The sequence below is a fragment of the Leiobunum rupestre genome, chromosome 6 (genome assembly GCF_980474605.1).
Source record: "Leiobunum rupestre chromosome 6, qqLeiRupe1.1.hap1, whole genome shotgun sequence".
Classification (NCBI taxonomy): domain Eukaryota; kingdom Metazoa; phylum Arthropoda; class Arachnida; order Opiliones; family Sclerosomatidae; genus Leiobunum; species Leiobunum rupestre.
Genome location: NC_143389.1, coordinates 21124598 through 21150081, shown reverse-complemented (window position 1 = coordinate 21150081; position 25484 = coordinate 21124598). Strand labels below are relative to the sequence as shown.

General features: G+C 38.1%; 1 protein-coding gene and 7 non-coding genes across 8 annotated transcripts in view; all 8 read left to right on the top strand.

The window, feature by feature from the left end:
- The first annotated feature begins 2312 nt into the window (after nucleotides 1-2312).
- Nucleotides 2313-2401, top strand: TRNASTOP-UCA (transfer RNA opal suppressor (anticodon UCA)). The gene has a single exon. It is a non-coding gene; the product is annotated as a tRNA-Sec (tRNA).
- Nucleotides 2402-2655: 254 nt separating this feature from the next.
- On the top strand, nucleotides 2656-2742 carry TRNASTOP-UCA (transfer RNA opal suppressor (anticodon UCA)). The gene has a single exon. It is a non-coding gene; the product is annotated as a tRNA-Sec (tRNA).
- Nucleotides 2743-2998: 256 nt separating this feature from the next.
- Nucleotides 2999-3085, top strand: TRNASTOP-UCA (transfer RNA opal suppressor (anticodon UCA)). The gene has a single exon. It is a non-coding gene; the product is annotated as a tRNA-Sec (tRNA).
- Nucleotides 3086-3340: 255 nt separating this feature from the next.
- Nucleotides 3341-3427, top strand: TRNASTOP-UCA (transfer RNA opal suppressor (anticodon UCA)). Its single transcript has one exon. It is a non-coding gene; the product is annotated as a tRNA-Sec (tRNA).
- A 245-nt stretch (nucleotides 3428-3672) lies between these two features.
- On the top strand, nucleotides 3673-3759 carry TRNASTOP-UCA (transfer RNA opal suppressor (anticodon UCA)). Its single transcript has one exon. It is a non-coding gene; the product is annotated as a tRNA-Sec (tRNA).
- Nucleotides 3760-4014: 255 nt separating this feature from the next.
- Nucleotides 4015-4101, top strand: TRNASTOP-UCA (transfer RNA opal suppressor (anticodon UCA)). The gene has a single exon. It is a non-coding gene; the product is annotated as a tRNA-Sec (tRNA).
- A 245-nt stretch (nucleotides 4102-4346) lies between these two features.
- On the top strand, nucleotides 4347-4432 carry TRNASTOP-UCA (transfer RNA opal suppressor (anticodon UCA)). Its single transcript has one exon. It is a non-coding gene; the product is annotated as a tRNA-Sec (tRNA).
- Nucleotides 4433-14550: 10118 nt separating this feature from the next.
- Nucleotides 14551-25484, top strand: part of LOC149940280 (uncharacterized) — a 66918-nt gene continuing 55984 nt past the window's right edge. Inside the window, exon 1 of the mRNA XM_090176924.1 lies at nucleotides 14551-15386. Within this exon, the coding sequence (XP_090033050.1) occupies nucleotides 15239-15386 (148 nt within the window). The 5' untranslated portion in view covers nucleotides 14551-15238. The remainder of the gene's footprint in view (nucleotides 15387-25484) is intronic.

The following is a 25484-nucleotide window of genomic DNA, read 5'->3' as shown; positions in this document are numbered from 1 at the left end:
CCATTGAATGTTTTATCTCTTCATGAGCGCGGCTCAATTTTACACCAAGACATATTATCGTAATGGATTCCCTCGTTCGCCGTTCCGCGAGTTATTCACTGTTAGTGGTTGCTTTATAAAGCGCTTTGGTCACGACTCGAATGTCCCTGACAATCTGAGATTACAGTCAACCCTGTTGTCAACTATTAGTGATTATTAATTTTACTTCAAAGAGGTTACAAAATTTTACGGTTTGAAGCTTTTTTTGATGTCCATTAGAAACTGAGGTTAATCTCAATTTCAATTATTGAATTGATAATAATATAAATTTATTGAAAATAACATCAACGATTAATTAATAATTTCGATAAAGTGAATCTGCAGTTGCATTGCAGCTGAAACCGAATGATGTACAGTCTAACCATATCATACTCCAGAAACATATAACATTTTTTGTGGTGTATAAACTTAAGATACCAGTTAATTGAAATTAACTTCATATTAAACTAAATTTTCAGACACATTCCTAAACTGTATTTATCACTCGCAATTCAAGAAATTGAAGGAGGAAATTTAAGACTTTTAAAAGAAATGGCTCACTCCCCACCTCTAATTTCAAAGTTTTAATTTTTTTTAAAAAAAACGGCGCTTGGATTTAAGAAATAAATAAATAACAAGAAATATAATTTTTGAAGTTCAACTCAAATTATGTTTATTTTGACAAAATAAAAGAAAATAATCATAATTAAAAATCAAGGCAATGATCCTTCCCAAAATGTTTGTTTGGAGCTGACTCCTTTCCCGCTTAGCGTAGACTTGGATTAGGAAAGCCCTTTTCTAATACAAAGGTTTTAATGAAAATACGGCCCAGCCTCGGCCCCTGCATACTACAGTAGGAACAGCTTTTAGCAGAAGCCCATAGGAGGGCTGTACGAAAATGAAAAGATTTTTCCAAAATCACCTCCTTCAACCACTGCTAGGTATAGCGACAACGGTGGACATAGTGAACGAAAATGTCGGCAATGGCGGCACCCACTTTTTGGCGCAGTAAAGTTTAAATTAACGTCACATTATAAAAATAAAAGCATTAAAATAGAACCACTAAGGGCTTTGCTTTAAATTTTGGTTTCCATTAATCAGTCTACTGAAAACGACAACCCAAACCTTACTTCCCTTTCTAGAATAACGCCTCCTATTCCAACTGCCGAACGCTAGAAGCGAATTCTGTTATTGAAGCAAAGCAGAGTAAAAGGGCTCTTACCAGTCTAAGAGAGCTTACATTAATCTTGTCTCTCTTTGCAACGTTTCAGAGATGCGGGACAAAGCCTTTTCGGGACACCTCCAGAAAACGGTTGGAAAATAAAGTCAAACTTTCTTCGACTCTAGTCTTCAATCTTATTCAATGACATCGGCGCTGATAAAGGCACGGTTATAAGACGTATAATTTCGGAGCGGCTACGGAATGCCTTTACAATAGTGGCCAACAAGGAACCAGTAACCAAAGACATTTTTGGAGTGAAAGCCAAAATAGCGAGACATTCCATTCAAAAATTATGACTTAAATATTTCTCGAAGAATAGCAATAAAATAAATTTGCAAAACTATAAATCGGAAATCTTAATTAAAAAAACAATCATAAGCAGCGTCACCCTATTAAGTAAATGAATAAGGTGTGTTGGAATTATCAAAAAATATTTAATCTCTACTAATTCAAACATTTCAGAGGAATAAAATTAACAATTCTTCTGTTCTATTTGTTTCGAAAAAAAACCTTACTTTAATGTAAGATAATGATTAGAAGTTTCATTTAAAATAAGGAATACCTCTGCGTGTGGTGCCATACCACAGTGACTGAGAAAAATCATATCACCTGGCGTAGGAATCTAATCTACGTCCTTTGGGTTACCGTCCCACTGGACTAACGATGCCACCAATAACAATGCCATGAATGACTCGATCTGGTTCACATTATTGACGGGATACATTTAACCCGTTGTGGACAGTGCCGTAGCATTTTACGTCAACTAATTTTAATTAGTAGACGTAAAATTCTACGGCATAGAGTCATTTATAAAATGGATGTCCGAGGCCTAATTATGCGTGGCCTCGGTAGTTCAATGGTAGTGGCGTTGGGACGGTAACCGAAATGAAACATCTAATTGTATTAATTCCTACGTAATATAACAAGGAAGATAATGATATGTTATTTATTCTACAATAAATCCACTTATAACAATAATGCCGTTGATAAAAGGCATTCCTGTAAAAAAAATTAATTTGTAACAAAACATTTAAACAATTTCAATCTAAAAACGGAGATCCTCCTATTAAATGCATTTAGATGAGCCTCGGTGGTCCGGGGTGCGGGCTTCAAACCCGTGGCCGATTAGCGTCTGAGTGGTTCGATTCCACCTTCTGGGCGAATGTTTTTAATGTGTCTTTTAGTAGTGTTTTGGCAGAACAATTATTTTAAAATATTTTTTGTCAAATGAGATTTAAACAATATTTAGTTCAACGTCACCTTGAAAATACTTCAGAATTGGTGATTATCAAGAAAATAATTAGTATATGGGAATCCTTAAGTATAAGTTTTAAATTTCTTCTCGGTCATATGGGGCAAGATGAAATCGCCCAAACAGGGCGCTATATAAAGGAGTGAAGATCCTCATATTTAATGCCTAGATGATCCTCGGTGGTCCGTGGTGCGGGCTTCAAACCCGTGGCCGATTAGCGTCGGAGTAGTTCGATTCCACCTTCTGGGCGAATGTTTTTAATGTGTCTTTTAGTAGTGTTTTGGCAGAAGCCAATTATTTTAAAATATTTTTTGTCAAATGAGATTTAAACAATATTTAGTTCAACGTCACCTTGAAAATACTTCAGAATTGGTGATTATCAAGAAAATAATTAGTATATGGGAATCCTTAAGTATAAGTTTTAAATTTCCTCTCAGTCATATAGGGCAAGATGAAATCGCCCAAAGAGGGCGCTATATAAAGGAGTTAAGATCCTCATATCTAATGCCTAGATGATCCTCGGTGGTCCGGGGTGCGGGCTTCAAACCCGTGGCCGATTAACGTCGGAGTGGTTTGATTCCACCTTCTGGGCGAATGTTTTTAATGTGTCTTTTAGTAGTGTTTTGGCAGAAGCCAATTATTTAAAAACAAATTTTGTCTAATGGATTTTAACAACTTTTAGTTCAACGTCAACTTGAAAATACTTCAGAATTGGTGATGATCAAGAAATTTATTAATATATGGGAATCCTTAAGTATAAGTTTTAAATTTCTTCTCGGTCATATGGGGCAAGATGAAATCGCCCAAACAGGGCGCTATATAAAGGAGTGAAGATCCTCATATTTAATGCCTAGATGAGCCTCGGTGGTCCGTGGTGCGGGCTTCAAACCCGTGGCCGATTAGCGTCGGAGTGGTTCGATTCCACCTTCTGGGCGAATGTGTTTTTAGTAGTATTTTGGCAGAAATCAATTATTTTAAAACATTTTTTGTCAAATGAGATTTTAACAATATTTAGTTCAACGTCACCTTAAAATTATTCAGAATTGGTGATGATCAAGAAAAAATATAGTATATTGGAATCCTTATGTAAAAGTTTTAAATTTATCCTCGGTAATATGGGGCAAGATGAAATCGCCCAAACAGGGCGCTATAGAAAGGAGTGAAGATCCTCATATTTAATGCCTAGATGAGCCTCGGTGGTCCGTGGTGCGGAGTTCAAACCTGTGGGCGATTAGCGTCGGATTTGTTCGATTCCACCTTCTGGGCGAATGTTTTTAATGTGTTTTTAGTAGAATTTTGGCAAAAACCAATTATTTTAAAACATTCTTTGTCAAATGAGATTTTAACAATATTTAGTTCAACGTCACCTTGAAAATACTTCTGAATTGGTGATGATCAAGAAATTAATTAGTATATGGGAATCCTTAAGTATAAGTTTTAAATTTCCTCTCAGTCATATAGGGCAAGATGAAATCGCCCAAAGAGGGCGCTATATAAAGGAGTTAAGATCCTCATATCTAATGCCTAGATGAGCCTCGGTGGTCCGGGGTGCGGGCTTCAAACCCGTGGCCGATTAGCGTCGGAGTGGTTCGATTCCACCTTCTGGGCGAATGTGTTTTTAGTAGTATTTTGGCAGAAGCCAATTATTTTAAAACATTTTTGGTCTAATGGATTTTAACAATATTTAGTTCAACGTCACCTTGAAAATATTTTGGAATTGGTGATAATCGAGAAAAAATGTAGTATATGGGAATCCTTGAGTAGAAGTTGTAAATTTTCTCTCGGTCATATGGGGCAAGATGAAAGCGCCCAAACAGGGCGCTATATAAAGGTGTGAAGATCCTCGTATTCAGTGCCCAGATGATCCTCGGTGGTCCGGGGTGTGAGCTTCAGACTCGTGGCCGATTAGCGTCAGATTGGTTCGATTCTCCTTCTTGGCGAATATTTTAAATGTGCCTTGTTGTGTTTGGGCAGAAGCAATTTTTTTAAATATTGATTTGCAAAGTGAGATTTTAACAATATTTAGTTCAACGTCACCTTGAAAATATTTCAGAATTGGTGATAATCGAGAAGAAAATTTAAATATGTGAATCCTCTTGGTCATTTGGGGAAAGATGTTAAAGCGCACACAGAGCTCTATTATTATTATTTTTGTTAGAGGTTTGCCAACCCAGCTCTTCGACCAGCGGTCCGTTTTGCAACCTGAGCCTTTTCGACATGGAAACGAAGCGCCAAATTTGCGTCGCCAAGATATTGGAAAGATCGCGCGTTTCCAGCCTGTGCAGACTAAGATGCTTAAATCTTTATCCAGACCAGAACCAGGTCATTGAGTATTGGAATAGCAGGCTCAGCACCCGAGAACCTAGTCTCCGTATTTTCCTTGGCTAGGGTGTTGGCTCTATTATTACCATGATTCCCCCTATGATCAGGCATCAAATAGAGCTTAACCCATTTATGAGTGCCCAGTTCTGAAAGGAGATCCAGACAGCTAAGAGCGAACTTAGAAGTGATATTTACTGATTAAGAGTCTTAAGTGCAGCCTGGATGTCAATTAAAATCTGAACAGTCTTGCCCCATACTTCTTTTTAAGACAGAAGTCTACTCTACACAGAAGCAAATGGCAGAAATTTCTGCCTAAAAAATTTAGCAAAAACGCCGAGTGTTTTCAAAAATACAATCTTCGTTGTCTGACAGTAAACCCCAGCTCCCACACCTGAGCGAGTCTTGGAGTCAAACGTGAACCAAACAATTCCACTCTTGGTTCCAAAAACTTTACTTTACTGGGCAGGCAACAAACACTAAACAACTTTTTAAAGTGTAACTTTGCAGCCATGTTGTCAGAAATCATCAATAAGATTGGTCAATGACCAGAATGAAGAAGCGCTTGAGGCAGTTTTCATAGCTCCTGTAATGCTTTTACAGGCCAGCCTTTGCACAGTGCGTTATTCAGCGTGAACTGACTTAAGCACTACCCTTGACCATTAAACCACTGCTGCATATATCAGCATGGGCCTGATTATCATAGTATATATTAAGTTGGGACGAAAATGTTGAGAGCTATCGTCTCTAGTATAAATTATTGCTATTCATACTACTTATCATATTTTTAGCGAGTAGTTTTGCGAAGTCTACCAATCTCATTATTCCATCAAGGAACTAGTCTTGGCTGGTTGGTAGGTTTTGCCGGACAGTTTTGGTGGTCGGAGTTGATTATGGACTGTTGCATGTGATAAACAGCCATTTCAAGCTCTAGCACCGAGGAGAGTTTAGAACCGCTTCCTTTTAAATGAAGATCAAGGTCTTACCTATACCTAGAACAATTAGTTGATCTAGGAATGCGAATTTCGGTAATTTTCTGAGCAGGTTTGACCATAACGGAAAAACATATACGCCTATGATCCAAAATTTACGGTTCTTTAGACACATTCACTCCGGTTAATCGTAACAAAAGTTGGTATATTGTGTTATATTACTAAAAGCTTCTTTCCATCCAAAACAGTCATTCTGGTCAAAGACCTTCCTTAACCACTCCCCAGTTAGGGTATTCCCACAGAGGTAGGTAATGGCACCTCTGGCCTCGTGAAAATTCCTGATGCGAGGAAGAGGCGCACCCGAAGGTGTCTCATCAACTCTCACCAGAATCCCATGCTTGATGATGCCCTGTTCCTCTGTGATAAGGTGGTTCGGAAATTCATCTTTTACAATGGCCATTTTAAGAAACTCTATTGCGTCACTGTAGAACATAAGAGGCAGACGCTCCTTAGGCTTTTTGGCCGCAGATTTGGAAGACCCAGGCGAGGGACTGGAGTCCTCCGACCTGAGCCTCTTAAGTGAAGGGGATTCTTTGTCACCCAAAGGTGACTGATCCTTCTTCTAAGTAAGCCTTGCGTTGCGATGTTTTTGAGTATTGGGTAAAATCCGAGGAGATCCTTGCTCATTTTGGTTTTGTTTTTGTTTCTCAGAATCATGAACGATCCCACGATTATGGAGGTAAGTGAAACGTCACCCCACGGTAGTCCTCCTCCTGGGTGGAAGGCTAGTTACAACGGGGTTTCGCCTGTATCCTCGAGGGGATCGTTAGTGATACCGTGTTTTCGCTTCCCCGGTAACTTTCAGCCCTCAGCACGATACCTTACACCTTGGCTTAAGGAAGAAGTGGAGTCTTAGTTGGCCAGCATTAAGGGTTACCCCTCCACCTGTTACTTCCTTCCACCACGTAGAGGTTCAAGGTTGCAGTTTAAGGAAGAGGCACAGGGCTCTTTACAAGGGAGTGGAGATCCTAATATTAAATGCCTAGATGAACTTTTTTTGTCCGGGGTGCGGGCTTCAAACCCGTGGCCGATTTGCTTCGATTCCACCTTCTAGGCGAATTCTTTAAATGCGGCTTGTAGTTGTGTTTTAGCAGAAACCAGTAATCTTTAAATATGGTTTTTGTCAAATGTTAATTTAACCAAATTTAGTTCAACGTCACCTTGAAAACATTTCAGGATTCGTGGCTATCGAGAAATAAATTTAAATATGTGAATCTTAATAATAATTTTTAAGTTCTTCTCCGTCATATGGGGCAAGATGTAATCGCCCAAACTGGGATGAACTTGATGCAAAGTTCGTAAATGGTGGGATACTTTTGGTCTTTCAAAATAGGTAACATGGTTGTTGAGTCGTCACACCAAGTGAAATAATAGGAAACCAATTTGTCGCAATGTCCGGAAAATTTTGATCAAGAAACGTATAATGTTTTCTTTAGCATCGAGTCAAATTTCGTTCCTCTGATGAATGGAAAGCTACACCTACGAACTTTGAAATTGGAGTATGTAGGTCTTGAGATTAGCCAAACAAAAACTAGGATGTCATAATAGAAGCCTCTATCTGTCTCTCCCAGAGTTCACTTTATTAGGGACAACCTTTTCGCGACACCAGGTGGGAAATATTGCCTTTCATAAAAAAAGAACTCTAGTTTAACGACGTGTCGCAGCTTATTCGGTCTCTTTGACAAAGTGGAAGTGATTGGTAAAGGCAAGATGCGTACGCGCACTTCCCCGGGCCAACAACCGCCCCCAAAATCCGGCATTGTTGAAAGTTCCGTGCAAAACCGAATAAATTGAAAATCACTAACTTTTATTCTCGCAGCTACGCCATCACCGTCGAGGATACGCGGGAGGGTGTCTTTCGTCATAATTCATTCCACTGGCGGAAGCTCACCACATTTCGGAACTACACTTCGGAGCGGGGCTGGAGCACAGTGGCACACGCGCGGTAGCTCGTTCCGTCGGAGACGTAACAATGACGCTTTTTTGGCTCGCTCCATTTCGGAGGGCTGAGGCACGCGTGAAAGCAGCCTGCCACCCCGACACATTAAATATTTCGCCCAAAAGAACCACTGGTATAGAGACGGGGGAGTTCGTCTATTAGAATCTCGAAGCTGAATTTCGACTGCTAAATTCGCGGTTCTGCCAGCAACGCGAGGGGCGAAAGGGACCATTTCTCTGCAGCGCGAGAAAAAATTGTAAGAATGGGCGAAAATATTTCCTTCTCTTTTTTTTGTTCATTCGCAAACAAGGGCATTGAGTGATTATTCACTGCCGCCGCCACTCTTAAGCTGGAACCGCGTACGGGAGTCTGCGGAGTTGTAAAGCTCGAACTATTTGCGCGTGCAGCGGAAGCCAAATCTTTTGAGGTCTCTCAGAACGGCGCGTCAAATGATAGTAAAAAAAATCCCATTGAAGAAGTAGTCTAAAAAGGGGTTGCGGGGGTTGCGGGGGTTGCGGGAGGGTCACGGGGAAGGTCCTAAAATGATTTTTTTCTATTCCTTTGGTTTCTTTCGTCGGCGCACCGTTCGGCCCGATTTGGAAAAGGAACGAAGCCCTAGAACGGAGATTCGGTGGGCCTAAATTTAGGGACTAGTTAGGACACGCTGCGAGGAACACTTCGACAAATCTAAATGCGCTTCACCAGTCGGAGACTTAAAAAAAAAGTGTGGAGAGGGTAAATATTTTTGTCTTCCTCTCTCTCTCTCTCTCTTCCTCTGGCAAAGTCACACGGGGGCCTCTTTTTTAATTTACATCGATTTTCGGCGCCCCCCTTTCGGAGGCGTTACTTTAAAATCGAGACGGACATTGTAACTACTGCCATCATAAAGTGACGGATAATAAGTTTGGAAACTGATACAATGTGACAGACGGCTTTCATTTTATCGCGAGGCACCGCAAATTTAAACATATGTTTTTTCTTTAGCATGTCATATCTTACGGGGCTGGGTTAACCTTGAGATTCGATTATGATTGTTTTGTGAAACGAAAGAAAACTCAATTCTTGATTTGCAACTGATCAATACGATTTTTCGAATGAATTGTCAACAGCTTTGCAGAGTATAATCCTTTGAAAAATAACACAGGACGACACGCATTCAGTACCTCTTGGATTTTGCTCACGCTAATCACCTACGAAATACGACAATTACCGAGGACAGAGTGCTTTTTGACCCCCCCCCCCACAAACAAAAGGCTCCCACCACTGATGAAATCAAGGGATTTTTCACTAATTCGGTTTAAAAGAAAAATATATCAGGCTTGTTGCTTTATTGTTTGAAAAATCTTTATTCTCGTGACATAAGCTCAGCTTTGAGACACGCGAGTTTTGCTTTTTTATGCTTTTCTTACATAGTCCCCTATCAAAATCTGCCTAGGGCCCCACATTCAGTAAATGCGGTACTGCAAAACGGACTTAACTTGAAACTCGTTAACGTTATTTAAGCGCCATGGTGTGCTCCTACTTGTACAGTCTTCCAAAAACTGGAAGAAAACAATATACTAGACTAAAATGATTGGAATATTATCATATGGACGGTTTTTTAAACTACAGTTGTCTAAAAGATAATTATCCTAGCTTATTATTAGCAAAAACAATGAGGATGTAATACAACAAGTTTCAACAACAAGCTTCAAATTATACTTTATAAACCACTATCACATTGTATATTCAGTGTCCAGAATCCTCCAACCAGCAGTGTCTTGTTTCTGTCTCTGGATAAACTTTTCTTGCTCCCGAGCCTTCTTGTTTCTCTCGCGGTGCGTCCTCAGCAATTGTCCTCATGTTTCGACTTAAAATCGTGTTACATCAAATAAGGAATGTCTGTTCTCTAGCTCTTTTCATTTCAGTTTTCGTGCCCTCTCTTGGTCGTCAATTTCGACTATCATTGCGATCCTTGTTTTTAATATTAATAATAATATTTGTTTCACAAAACAAACTTTGTCAACCACAGAGGCATAGCTTTTATAAGATGGTTGTCAGGACCATACAAATTGTTAAAAGGAAGAAATACATTATTTTAAACTTTTTGCACAATATGAAATCCAAAACAACTTTGAATGTGTTGAAATTAAACTAAGAGTTTTGATGAAGCCCAAGATAATTAATTAAGTACTTTAATATATGGACTTTAAAGATTTAAATATTTCACAAACAAAATTGTTGAACTAACTACCAGGTGGCTTAATCCATGATGTCAGTTGTTCCAGGTTCGAGCACTTCAAAAGAAAAATTATTTTGCCGAAGCCAAATTAGTGAGCTTTAGATATGATATAATCCAGGACTGCTAAGAAACCCCTGCTTCTGCTTGGTCAAAGAGAGTGTAAAGTGTTTGAAAAATTGTGGTTAGTAATTAACAGAAGTATCTTGGACAATAAGACTAGAATTATTAATAACCAATAAGAGTGACACTCAACTTGTGACCATAAGTAACAAACAAATGTGATACTCAACGTCTGACCAGAATTAACAAATAAGTGTGACCACAGAAGTAACAAATAAGTGTAAGTGCAAATAAGCAAATTGGTTATGTCACCGGCGTTGCAGGTTGCTGTGAATAGCTCAAACCAACATCAGGAGGATTGTGTGTATTCTGACCGTCGTACGTCTTGTTGAACTTCTCACGTTGGTCACTACGTGGCTCTATTTAAATTAAAAAAGGTAATTGCCCGACAAATTTGGAATGGATCAGATTGATGAGTGTTTTCTATGGATGGTAAGAATGTTTACCATATTTTGTGAGTATTTTACGGTAGGATGGAGAGCTGAATGGAATGGGTTTTTGTACCAACGGTTTCCGAGGTAATGGACGGGGCTCGGATGGTTTTTAGAATCCGGTTTGGGAGTGGATGGAAATGGTAGGTGTTTTGAGTTCACCCATTCTTCAAAATTGCAAAGTCTGTATATTTTCTTCGGTCCCAAATTCTCTCACTAATTACCATAAATACTTTCATCAGGAATGGGAAAATCGGGAATGGAACGGTAATTGGTGGAAATGAGAAAAGTTGCTGAAATGAAGTGGCAATGGATATTTAAATGGAAATGGAATGGGTATGGGAATTTTAACAACAGGAATGGGAGGAAATGCTGGAAATGGTAAAGTATCTGCTTTGAATGCAGCTCCCTTGGTGTGGTCATTTTGATGCGACGGTTATTTCGGGGTCTCAGTTACTTTCCTGTCTGGACCGAAACTAGAATTTAACACAATCTTAAATCAGATTTAATCTTTTTCACTCAAAATTCAACTAATTCTTTGGATTCACTAGAACACTTTGTCTATAAAATAAATTTTTAAAAATATCTCAAATTTATTACCAAAAACGTGAACGGGGGAACCTGAAGGAGTTAGGATTGTACAGAATAAAGCTACGCCTAAACTCAGCTACAAGTTCCCCGTTCACGTTTTTGACGGGTGGTCCGGGATGGTTTAACCTTCTATTACGGGTTCCAATGTGACATATTTTATTATTGGTTCGATTTAAATCAAACAACAATATTTTTAAAACGTGACTCTGCATGGGTAAATCAAAATAATCTGAATCTGCTAATAGGTTTCGTTTGAAATTCGACTTAATTAGGTAGTGCTGCGTGAAACACTCGGTATGCAACGATAATTTAAATCTAATTTTCATTAAAAAAGAATGCGTGATAATTAAATGCCGGCTAGCCGTTCGAACAGATAAAGTCGGAGTAAAGGCATTTGTCGTGTCATAAGTAACAAAATAATAAGTATGACGCTGAACGAGAGCGGTTAATCAGAAGCTTAGGAACAGGAAACTCAACACTAACTACGTTCTAATAATAATAATAATAATAATAAATATAAATTTATTCAGAAAGCTCAAAGAATTACATACAAATTTTTATAGCCCTGCTAAGTCTATAATTGTCTTTTAGCCCACGCAGCTAATCCTTTCAGTTTCGTCTAATATCGGGTTAACAAGGATTAGTAAAGAACAAGATTAAGTAATAACAATATATTTTAAAAAAATTACAAACGGGTACATATTCTTTATCAATTAAAATCAATGACCTAGTTTTTACTGATTTTCATAAATGCACTAACATTTTTTACTTGGCTAATTTGCATTGAGGTTAACAAATTTACTCCATTGTAAAAGATAGAGTTAAGTTGAATATTTAAACGAGGCTTTTCAAGGGCTAGAAGATTATTTCTTCGTAAATAATAACGTATTCTTAAACTTAAATACATTATGGATAGGGTTGTGAATTGATTTGTTAAGTTAACAGTAGTTATAAACTTGGTAACGTTAAGGTTTTGGAATAAGAAAGCTGGGTGGTAGCTGGGTGGTCATTATATGGCTTGTGGCAAATATTTAAATATAACTTAGCTGTAAACTAGAAATAAAAGTCGCTACGGATTTTCTTCCCAAAAATCTACTTTGCTAATTGCTTTAATTTTTTATGCATTTATACAGAATTCAATATTCTTCGTTTCGCGATGAAGATCGAATTTGAATATAAGGGTTACATTTCACGAATTGAAAGTTTTACGAAGTCATGCTGAAATTTACTTTGACTTGTGTTATAAAATATTTATGGTCGTAAATAGTTAAAACTGCCTAAGTACTAAAGTTATGGGGTTAGACACTTCGAAATAAAATCTACCCCAAATTGCCGATCTCCAAATATTTAAATTATTTCCATAGAAATTCGGTATTTTCAAATTTTTCGGTATTTTCAAAATTTTCGAGATTTCATGAGGTGTCTTAAGATTTCCTGTAATATTTATCGATATTTCCCTAGGTTTTCCAATTTTTCCCAATATATACTGAGATTTCCCAATATTTTTTCAAATATTTTCAATATTTCCTAATATTAAGGATATTTTCCTAATATTAAGGATATTTGCCTAATATTAAGGATATTTTCCTAATATTAAGAATATTTCCCTAATATTAAGAATGTTTCCCTAATATTATGAATGTTTCCCTAATATTAAGGATATTCCCTAATATTAAGGGTATTTTCCTAATTGTTATGGAAATTTTCCGAATTATTATGGATATTTTCCTAATATTAAGGATATTTTCCTAATATTAAGGATATTTTCCTTATATTAAGAATATTTCTCTAATATTAAGAATATTTCCCGAATATTATGAATGTTTCCCTAATATTAAGGATATTTTCCTAATTGTTATGGAAATTTTCCGAATTATTATGGATATTTTCCTAATATTAAGAATATTTTCCTAATATTAAGGATATTTTCCTAATATTAAGGATATTTTCCTAATAGTAAGGATATTTTCCTAATATTAAGAATATTTCCCTAATATTAAGAATATTTCCCTAATATTATGAATGTTTCCCTAATATTAAGGATATTTTCCTAATTGTTATGGAAATTTTCCGAATTATTATGGATATTTTCCTAATATTAAGGATATTTTCCTAATATAAAGGATATTTTCCTAATTATTTAGGATATTTTCCTAATTATTTAGGATATTTTCCTAATTATTTTAGATATTTTCCTAATATGAAGGATATTTTCCTAATATTAAGGATATTAACCTGATATCAAGGATATTTTCCTAATATTAAGGATATTAACCTAACATTAAGGATATTAACCTAACATTAAGGATATTAACCTAACATTAAGGATATTAACCTAACATTAAGGATATTAACCTAACATTAAGGATATTATCCTAACATTAAGGATATTAACCTAACATTAAGGATATTAACCTAACATTAAGAATATTACCCTAACATTAAGGATATTAACCTAACATTAAGGATATTACCCTAACATTAAGGATATTAACCTAACAATAAGGATATTACCCTAACATTAAGGATATTACCCTAACATTAAGGATATTACCCTAACATTAAGGTATTTCCCATATGTCTTAAATATTTCCTACTATTAAGGATATTTTCGTAATATTAAGGATATTTTCCTAATATTAAGGAGGTTAACCTAATAATAAAGATATAAACCTAATATTAAGAATATTTCCAATAAGTCTTCAATATTTCCTACTATTGAGTTTCAGATTTTGTTTCTTATTTCAGCGATCTTTCCAATTTCCTTTATAATAATAATCATCATCATCATCAAGGCTAATACCCAAGGCACCACCTTAGGCCTAAGTCATCAAGCGACTTTTAAAGTCATTTATTCAGGTGGCCGGGTTACAATGCGTAGGAGGGTGGTAGCAAGCCCTACATGCCACGCGAGCCAACAGCTCCCTACACTAACTATTATTTCTCGTGGATGTCAAGATTTCCGGACATAATTATTTCGGATCCTCGTTAATTGTACCCCAGTTTAGACACTGGATTTAAATTGATTAAAATTATAAAAAGTCTATGACAATAAAACTAATTTATTGTTGAACAATTTTACCATTCTGATAACCGAGTGAAATTGAACTTTAGTTAAAGAAACGGTATTTCATCTTATTTTATCTCTAGAAGACCTTGATTTTAGGGGACTGCTGTAAACAAGTATCCTGAAAGATTATTTAAATAAAATCATGGCTGTCGCCATACTGGCAAATAAAAACAGCCATTATATTAAAATTAATTTAAATTAGTCTTAAACGACGTTATTTAACAATAAAATTAGTATGACGTTATAGTATTTAGTTACTAACTCCGTTCCTAGAGGGAGTGTAATAGTTCGTCGAAAAATCATATAATTGAAACTTCTTTATCTTCTCTCTCCCGGCGTTTGTCGCCCCCCGCACTTCCTTCGTGTTGAGGTTCCGGCGCGTTCTTCGGTGGTGTACGAGGCGCGCACCCAGCCAACCGTTGGGAAGAGGGGAACAAGGGCCGAAGAGTCTGTTCGCGGGAGGATACGAGGTAAGGGGAGCGGAAACAGGGGATGCCATAAGCCCCGCTCTTCGTCTCGGACGGCCGCAGTCGGTACCTGGCCTGCCGCGTTGAGAGACCTGCCGCGCCGAGCCTACGTAAAAATTCTTCTCGAATTCTCCTTTTTCGCTAGCAGCCCGCGAACGACCGAAAACCAAGTGCTGCCTTCGAACGAGACAAACATTGTACGAATATTCTTCGAAACCAGTCGCCTGTTATTCGGAGGCGAGAGCGTGGGTTGAAGTTTTGTTTTCGATGCTACGAAGGCGCTGAGCCCGAATGAAAGAAACCATCGCCGGGATTCGCGATTGTCAATTCGTAAGGTCCGCTAACCCTAACCGTGACGTTAGCCAGTGCGAGGCCTAGCGCAGCATCCTTGCCGGCGCGAATGGCACGACAGTCGCCTCATTATTTTCGAGTGTTAACGCAGCGGCGCTCGACGTGAAACCATCGCGATGACGACACCGCGTCCGTGATTTCGTTTTGGTGCTACTCGTATTTCATTCTACATTTGGCCGAAGTGCTTTTCGTTTACGATCATATTTACAATTTTTTGGTGTTTAAACGGCAGCCCAGCACGAAAGATGGCGGAGAGGGTGCCACCTATCCTCTGGCAATCGCGCGAACCTTTGGAATACCACTGGACATCACTCACCTCGTGCTCGACACCGAACGATAGAACAGATAAATCAAACGCGTTAATAAATACTACGAAAGGCTGGATTAATACAGGTACGTTGAAGAAACGCTTTTTATAGTTTTGTCCTAAGCCTTGGCCATTCAATGCCGGCCGAAGTAGGTGTTCGTTTTATCGTCTGCAATGAAATTCGTTTCGGAATCTTTAAAAATTTTTTCTCCTAACGAAATATTTAATCCGTTATAATATTTAAATAGATTTAATTTATAAGTAAGATTTCTTTAAATAATTATTTTAACCTCGTAGTCGTAAAAATATACCCGCGTAATTCCGACCGAATTTTTTAAAGGCCGAGTTGCATAAACCCCATTTTCTGGTATAATTTCCTTGGAGCTTTCTCGTTTCGATTCCGGGGTAAAACCCAGACATTTTTTAATAAGTGATGGTAAATACGAGTAGGGGTCCCGCCTAACCTTTCGGCGTATTTTTGGTACTGCTCCCCTCCGATGATAAAACACGGGGTCTTTGAATTTTGGCCTAGTTAGCCCGAGCGTATGAATCACGACCCACGTAGTACTACGAGCCTCGGGAAGCGAAAAACACGAAACGGGCAAAGTTTCGAATTACGTAGGCCATCGCTGATTAGTTGGAAAACATTTTCTTCCCCAAAACGAGCCTTGGCTTGTACGTGAAATACGCGTTGTGTTTTTTTATTTTTATCGGCAGTTGCGAAACGGCGGAGACAGCGAAGCGCCTTGCACGCTTTGTGATTCCGCAGAATGAGCTATTTTCGCTTCATAATAGGCGATTGTTGCCTGTTTTTGAACGCACCGATGAAATGCTATATAAATACGCTAAAGAAATATTTTGTATAATAATTAAAGACGACAAACGCTAAAGTAGGGGCGTTGTGGCCCCCCCTCCTTATCCAAATTTTGCCAAGATAAACGTCTCAGTGTCGCCCCCCCCCTGGTGTAAATTCTTCCCGGGCCCAAGGACGGTGTTCTTTTGATCTTCTCAAAGTTTAAATTTTCCCCAGGTATTTCCATAATATCTTCCTAGTTTTATTAGGCGCGCGCTCGTTAATGTTTCGCCAGCTAATAATCACGAAAAATTAAGTATTTTTATCTCTTATTTGAAGTTTTTTCGCCTTCGCCCTAGCTGAAGTAGAGTTGTTTGTTGTTTAAATAACTATGAATCAAGCGGCGTTGAAGATGCCCAGAGGACCTTTTTTGGTGCCATGGTTTTGACTTTACCGAACAGATCATTACCGATTCTAAGTCTTTAGGAAGCCATGAACGGTAGAGTTTAGTTTTCTGTATTTCATCCTTTGATATTTCCATGTCAGAACGCCTTTAAGAAACGTAAATTAATTAGTTTTCTATAATTTTATTAAGTAGATCGATAAATTTAATTTATTGAAACTTTTTCGATAGTTTGGATAACTATGAATAAAATAGGTTATATTAATTTACCCAGTTATCCAATTTTGTTGGTTTTTAAATTCGTAATTAGCTTTGATTTAAATTTTTTCTTTTTTGAAACCCTTAATTAGGGTAGGTTTTGGATTTTCTTATGGGAGTAATTTCGAAAAATTATATCATCCATTGTGAAATACCTTTACACGTTATGGTATAAAAATGTCGCTGATAAACACAAACATGTAGAAGTGTTTCCGAGCAAAATCGTCATTTTGAGATGCTTCAAGAAAGTGTAGTTTTCTTTCCAAAGTCTACCTCTGCAGACAGACAGTCGTTTTTACTGAAGTTTTAATTCCACGAATAATAGAATATCCGTTGCTGTTGGCTGTTTATCTGTACATTTTCGAGAAACTATTCTTATCCATTCTTTTTTAAATATACCCCTACAACAGTAACATCTAGAATAGCTTTTCAAATATCAATTTTCCACGAACGCTGTCGATAAAGCGGGTTATCTTGCCTCTTTTGCAAATTGAAAGTTCCAATTAAGCGAGTTTAAAATTTTAAGGAAATTTTTCTGATCTTGAAACTGTGGTTTTTTCCTCGCCTTGACTTCGTCTCGAATTTATTCTTAGCTCATCATTTAGCGACGCAAATATTTGGCGATGAAAATTACAACTTGGCCTATATTCAACTCGTTCAGTCACCTTTACATTTCGGCAGTGAAATCGATTTAAGGGTGCCGTCAGGACGTACTTATATTTATAGAAAAATAAATAAATAGGGACTAGTGTCAAATTGATATAAATACGATTGGCAGAACAATTTAATAAATTTTAATTTGAATCCCGCCAAAGCTACAGATTTGATTTTAATCAGATTTAATGATACGATTGTGTCCTAATAATCGAAGGATGAAAAAATAGCGAATAAGTAGACAAGTCCATTAAGAAAAGGGACAAAAAAGCTAAATCCTAAACAAATTTGAAGAAATTTAAAAACTTACAAATAGTTCGTACCGATAGGTATTCGAGCAAACAAAAAGACGCGAAACTCGGACCAAATTGATCTTCGAGTGAAAAACTAAATTAAATTAAATAAATTAGACAGAAATTCCAATGATAGACCGGTTTCGTCCTCTTTGGGACTCGGCAGTACCGTGCGGGAAATCTGGCTTGCGACTATTAATTTAACCAAAAAGAGAAACTAAGTTTAAACATTAAAAATTTCAAAACGAGTTGCGTAGCAACGGAAAGCTTAAAAGGGGGAGGGTGGTGGAGAATAATATATACGAAATGTAACGTTAAAAGGAACCACCTTTGGACTGCATTGCAAAGGATGAAAAAAATTAGCGAATAAGTAGATAAGTCCATTAAGAAAAGGGATAAAAAAGCTAAATCCTAAACATATTTGAAGAAATTTAAAAACTTACAAATAGCTCGTACGAATTTTGGAATAAATTGTCTCGTTTTAAAGGTTATAAGAAGTTGTTAAACAGAATTGAATCCCGTTTAATTGACAGAAAAAATAAATTTGGTTTCCAGTACTTCTAGATAACATTTGTTTCGTTATTGGTTCTTAAACCAATGTATACAAACCAATTTCCGTTTCTGGGAAACCTTTTACGATACCAGAGGAAATTGGATTGAAATTGATTTGTGCAATATATTTAAAACATGTATTTCAAACAAAAACATTTTTTAAAGCGATACTGCTATTCTATAGCTGATTATCGGCTAATAATAATCGACTAGGCACAGAGAAAGCATCTAAACTTGTGTTTTAGTTAAAAGTTTAAAACGAAGATTTTAAAGAGAGTCAAAGAAGTGTAAGCCCTTTAAGTATAGTCCCAGAAATTTAAAAAGGTAGTTTTTTAATCTGGGCAAATAATTTTGGTATTTTTTTTAACTCAAATTAAATTTTGGTTAATAAAGAACAGGATGTACAGTTAAAACAAGCGAAAAAATAGTTTAAAAATAATATAAACCAATGTTTTTAAAAACCTGGTTTAAACAAAACCAAAACGGTTATTTGGTGTTTTCCAACTTTGTTGGGTACGTTTAGTTTCCTGGTATAACTTAACAAGATGGAGCATTATAAGAAATTTATTGCGAAATGCTTATTGTATGACCACCAGGATATAGGAAAAATTACCAGCTTCGTCTTCACATAATATCCGAAATTTCACAACATATAAACACGGAAAACAATTCGGAAATATTGAAATGAAATATCTTCGGTATAATAGCGAAATCGCGTTACCTTGAGGAGAAAAACTTGATTTGCCTTTAAAACCATCGTGTTTTATGCCACACACTATTCCTTGTGTCTTGAGTAATTTCCCAAAAACGAATTTCCGTTTCAATGTTACCATCTCGCTTTTTATTGCGAGTGAAATATTGAAATGAACTCAACGACCATAATATTAACCAATATCCTACTATATATAAAAGATTTCAAATCCATAGTGGTAGGCTAATTTAGTGATTAAATATAATAATTTTTTTTATTCAATTTATTAAATATATTTTTAGGGGTAGGTCTAATTTAAATACGGCTCAAAAACGTATTTTTGTGGGTAAAATAAATAAGTGTATTTAAAAGTGATTTAGGGTTAAAAGCAGATAGTTTTAGTGCAAAAAAAATAATAAATAGGGATATGATAATTACAAGCCTTAAAAATAGGTAAATTTTGGCGTTAAATAAGTGAGGGAAAATCTCCGAAAATGGTCAGGGAAACTGAATCTGAAATAAACCCTGAATAAAATATTTAGTCGCGTGTCGGAGGGCGAATATCGTTTTTTCGGTTGGCGCTAGGAGGCGCCGCGGTGGTAGGGTGTGCCGCGCGATGCGAAAGGGATAAATCCATCAGCGGGTAACTGGCGCCCTCCACCGACGCCTTACGATAATTCTCTCCAAAGAAAGCCAAGGGGCGGGTGCTGCCATCTGGCGGAGGTTTCTTCCTTTTGCGAGCGAGAACCGTGGGCCCCCGCTGCTCGTCATCGCCGAAAGGGCCCGAACGAGTGCGCGTAGTTACGCGGAAGATGCCCGTCGTGGGCGGCGCCAATTAATTATTCATTGTGTCCGGCTATCAGCGCCCTCTCCTTTCACTCCGCGGCGCCGCACCCCCCTCCTCCGCTTTCGTGACTTCGTTATTAGAGTCGTTCCTATTGTAAGGACCATTTTTGGTATGACTGGAATGTTTGGGTGAAGTCCCTTCTCGTTGTGCGCTAGTTGCGCAATTTTACATTTTTGGGGTGCAGCGCGATTTTCTATAGCAAAATCCCCGAAAAGTCCTATAAATTCCTATAATTTTGATATTTTGCCCATTTCAAATCCCGCCACTCTGTTAAATTGCTAGATTTAGCTATAGGATAAATTCCTATACCAATTCATTCTAGTCTATACTTCAATTATTGTTAACATGGTTAGCTACTAGTATATTTTTGTGATAAAATGGTTAAATAGTTTTATTATAGTAAAATTTATTACTCTAAATGAAGATTTTGTTTTTAAATGCATAAAGTTAGTAAATTAAATAACATATATAGTCCTATAAAATCCTTTAATTTTGTAAAGATAGTCCTATAAAGTCCTATATTTTTAAAAAACTAATCCTATTTTTCCTTTAAAAAATTGAAGATTTGAGTGGGGGCCCTGCAGTATGGTAAATTCACAAATTAGTTTAGAAACATTTAGTTAAAAAAATCTTGTCAATGAATCAACTGCAACACAATTGTTAATTTCTGAAATCGGCTTTTTTATTTTACTACATTTTAAATTTGATAAAAAGTTTGCCTTATTTACGATAAAATTATTTACTTAAATAATTAATTATAGTCGTTAATTTCGGGGCTTGTTAAAATCTGTGATATCTAACGTAACTCATTCCAATTTGAGTTCGTAAACGAGTTTTCGTTTATATCGGACTGAAATAAAAGTTCTTTGTCCCAGATTTGTTTAGTTTCTGCGCGAAACTCGATACGTTTCAACAAAGCGTGTTTAATTTATGCAAGAAAGAAGTAGGAAATGCAAAATTCACCTTGACATCTAAAGTAGGCCATGAGAAAATTTTAGATCTGTGCCTTACGTTCGTGACTATCTCGTCAGCAAATATTTGTTAGGAACAGTTCCACCGCGTAATTGAATTGCCCATTCCAAAAACGCTTATTTGTACAAAAAGGGGGACAAAGTGATATTTTCCAAATCGGACTCCATCAAACGAGTCCCGTGTTTTATTTGAACAGACGTCAACTTTACAGATTGAGGAAACTAATTAAGGATATTGGATTTAAATCTCAGTCCGGTTCAATTGGGGCTCATTTCGATCGCAGTCGCAAAACGCTGGACCATTGTGTTCATTCTAACTTAGACGAAGCGGTTTATAAACTGGTTTCCTAATGAACTTTCCGTAAAATATCCAGTTTTCCCCAAAGATGAAATATCTCTGGTTAATTCCTTTTGCGGGAATGACAGTTTTCTCAAATTGATTCGAGACCTCTTTCGCGTGTTCGAACGAAACTCGCCAGCCAACCAAGCATCGCGAAATCAATTTGTCATCTGTCCAAATTGAAGTACCTTATATTTAACTCGTCTTTCATTGATGGCCGTTTAACGTTACGCTGAAATCTTCTTAACCTAACTGCTTTCAAATGGTCTATGATGGTTTACGTTAAGTGGGTTAGACAGGGAAGTTCTTCGAGAAGATGGACGCTAATAGATTTTTTAAGTATTCGCGATAAGGAGGGTATTCACTGTACCATGTGAATGTGTCATTTTGCACTTTGATGTACTACGGGTTCATTCGTTCTAACGAGGCTAACGTCCATTAACGAAATTCGAACAATGCGGCTGAAAAGTGTAATTTTCAATAAATAGTTTTAAAAATTTCAATCCAACGAGTTATCTTTAAATTTTTATATTTCCTTATTGGCCACCTTTCGACATAATTTGCAATGGTCTGGATTTTATGTTGAAAAAAGGGTCCATTTGGTGACACTGGTTTCAATTTAGTCCACATATATTTTCGGGACACTTTAAAAATACATTGGTCATTTCTAAAATTTGATCAGGGTTGCCAACTGATCAGTCAGGAAGTTTTAAAAATTAGGGAAATGTCAGGGAATTTAATTTCGGTTGCAACTAGGAAACTTTTACTAAAATATAGTTTAAAAAATACAAAATCTTGGCACAAAATAAGTCGGGGAAAATCTCCGGAGATAGTGAAAACCTGGAAAGTCGGGTAATTTGATTGTGAAAAAACTGTGGCAACCCTGTAATGATTTAGTATTTTCTTTGGACGTTAAACTCGTTAAAAAGTACTTTTGGTAACTGTTCTTTTGACGAGGTTTTATCGAAGCGACGGAATGGCGTTATTTCTGAATACATAATTTAATCGAGTATGGCGAAAGGATGAACTTTCTCCGTTATATCAGCCGAGAACAATGTCTGGAGGATTTCATTCTTAATTGGTTCGGGGACTTTCGGCGCTGGCATCCGAAGAAAAAGAAAGGAATTTATAATTGACTCCAGCCGTTCTTAACGCGCTCCATTGTCTGCCGATCTAGATGACCCCGCTGACCCACAAACAAGACAATCCTTCGGCGCCGAATGTTGGTTCTTGGATTTCTTCATCCATCGTCTTCGACACTCTCCGCGAATACTCTCGTCAGACAGGGCGAGGTCACTTCGTGCGAATGTTAGTTATATTTCGCTCGATAGCGATAGGACACGGTACGCGCGGCTGAAGGCACACGCCTCTGCTGGATTCTTCATTTGCGCTTCGAGGAAGCCACGCGTCTTGCGGGTTTTCGCTGTTCTCTCGTTGTTCTGGCTGAACGCACCCCGCAACCTCCAAAGCGGACATTGTGACCGTGAAGTTCTTGGCGACACGTGTTTGCGCGTGCGCGTCACCCGCTTCCCGATCGTGCTGTCGCCACAAACAAAAATGCGTTTAGCCGTATTTAATTACCGAATTAAAATAACTTACTAAATATAACACGTTTTTATACCTATTTTAAATATGACGCATCTATGGTTTAAAATAAATGACGTATTTTTTAATTTTTGTATCTTTAATTGGATATTTTTTTTCGACGGCGATAAGTTGTTGGTTTAATAGACTTTTCTTCGTGCTATCAGGAGCAACAAACACTTGGGAGAACGCAGCTAGCCTTTAAACACACTAACGCAGTGTTGTGTACAAATTTCATTGGACGAACATTTACGCTGAACGTTTAACGGGCGTGGGGGAAAACAATTTCCGAATTTTCCCCTTCCGACGGCAGCAGTTGCTAAAACGTCTAACCAATGAAAAATGTACGCGAGAAAGTGCACGACTTTTGACGGGTTGCGTTCTCCTTGTGTGGGGTGCTGTGTATGTTGCTCCTAGGTGCTATAATGTCATCGTGGGTCGTTTGTTAGTAGCTATTATAAGAATAATAATATTAGACCCATTTCAGCTATCGACTTTTAATGCCATAAATTCAGGTGGCCTGGTTAATTTGCGTAGGAAGGTGGCATTAAGTGCCCTTCATGCCACGCTAGCCAGCAGCTCTTTGCACTCACTATTACCGTTAACCTCAACCAGTTTTATGTTACTTATACCAAGAAAACTAGCACTTTCTAAATTGGCATTCAGATGGCAGACTCCGGAACAACGTTCATCATTCAAACAACGTTTTTCCAATATCGCCGGAAAAGTTCCAATTTAAACAAAGCGGTTTCAAGAGTACACGCTGTGTAATAAATGAAGCTAGTGTTTTGATTCCCACGATAATGGCGCTTAGAATTTCAAACTATAGCGGCTGTTGTTGGCTCGCGAAGCGGTGAAGGAATGCATCTGCGTGGTTGAGCGCAACGGCAAAATGAAAAGTCTTGGCAATGAAGGCTTTCGGGGTGGCTGTGTCCCAGGCTCGCACCCGCGTTTTCGAAGCCTATTATACCAAAAGCGACATAAGACCCAAAAGTGTGTCAGTGCGGTATAATGTTTAATGAGAGCTTATCGCGAAGTAAAAAGAGGGAGTGGGAGAGGGGGTTGAAAATACGAAATCCCAATTTGACATTTCCTCCACATCAACGACGCCGAGTGAGGCGTTTTAGAACGTATGTCCAAAGAATATAAAGCCCCAGGAATGGAAGGATTTTTATTTTTGGCCGCGTGTTTTGGCCGAGCTAGAAACTTCCGGCAAAGCAAATCAGAGTAACCGGAAACGGTTAACGCAACCCGGTCTCTCTTTAAAAACGAGAGGCGCAAAAGTTCCACTAGACGGAGCTACACCTTCTATTCCTGCGGCTTTATATTCTTTGGTATGTCGACGGGAGAATAAATCGAAGAGATAAAATCGCGCCAGACCATAGACTAAATATAACGTTGCTAGTACTGTACCAACTAGTAGGCTATGTAGTCTATTGCGAGACTAGCTCTCTATAAATATTTTAACGGGAGCAAAGGTAAAGTTGACACACTTTTGGGTCTTATGTCGCTTTTGATATTACGCGTCCCCGATGCATTTGATACCGGCGGAGGAAATGTTGGCCCACGCTTCTATTCCTATCAGCGAAATATGGGAATCCGCGTATTCTCGCTGCCATCTCGGGTTCGCGATCGAAGGTAGCGCTTTTCCGTCGTGGCGCTCTCTGGGTTGGCTCGCTCGGAGGCGATGCGTCTGTTTCCGTTGGGTCTCGGCCAAGTCTCGGCTGGCGGGGTGAGAGGGCACTGGAGGGGAAGAGGCGAACAGCGCCGCGACGCCGCGCAAACGCTGCCAAGAGAGACCCGCCGCGCTTCCAATCGTGTCTAGCAGCAACCCCGTCTGCAATTCCACCGCGAGTAGCGGGTGATTCGCGGGGTGGCGTCCGACGTTGGATTGACTCGTAGGAGTCAAGCTGCCAGTATCTCGAGACGCCTTCCAGTCAGCCTAGTGCCTCTTGAGAACCGGGAATTATTTTGGGATGCGGCTGTCTGATCGGTTTTCGTACGCTTGTTGAGAAAATGTTTCGTTCTGGAAATATTATCGTGGACGACTTACCATAGCGATAGAGTAATGGCAGTGTGACGTCACGGCACGACACCCGTGCTTTTTCCTGTAGATAAAAAATTGCGACCAAAATGGTGACCATGGTCAAAGCTATGGAGTGCCAATACTCTATATTTGCCAATATTTCAGTTCATTTTCAACAAAAATTCTTGAAATATTTCAATTCTTCCATTAAGTGCTTTCATTTTTCTGGGCATTAGAACACTTTCTTAAGTACGAAAATACTTGTTTAACGAACTACTTGTTTGGTATTTGCAAAAATAACCCCCCTTTGTCCGAAATTTACCAAAGAAATTCTGTATCGAAGATTTTAAACGTAATCAGAAATTGCATTTAAGACTTTGGACCACTAGCTCGAATTCGCTGAGACCGCTTTTGGATTTGGGGTACAGTTCGGCGTAACGCGCGCGAGTGGAACACCCTGTAAGCGAGTGTTGCCGGGTGGATCGAGTGTTAGTTACGGCCACGTCTGAGACTTCTTTCACACACGCGGCTCGTCTTCGAAAATGCATCTCGTACGCGAGCAGTTCGTCTCTGGCGTGTACCTCTACGGAGGATTTTCCAAATAGTTTCGCGTCTTGGTGGCTGACGTGAACCGTGCGAAACAACTGTCAACTGCATCTCTCTTTAATGGACAGTGCGCGCCGAAATGGCCCAGCCGATTACCATTTGATCATTATGTAAATCCGCTAACGAAGCCAAAATCGAGACGCGGCTAATTTAGACCCACCGACTG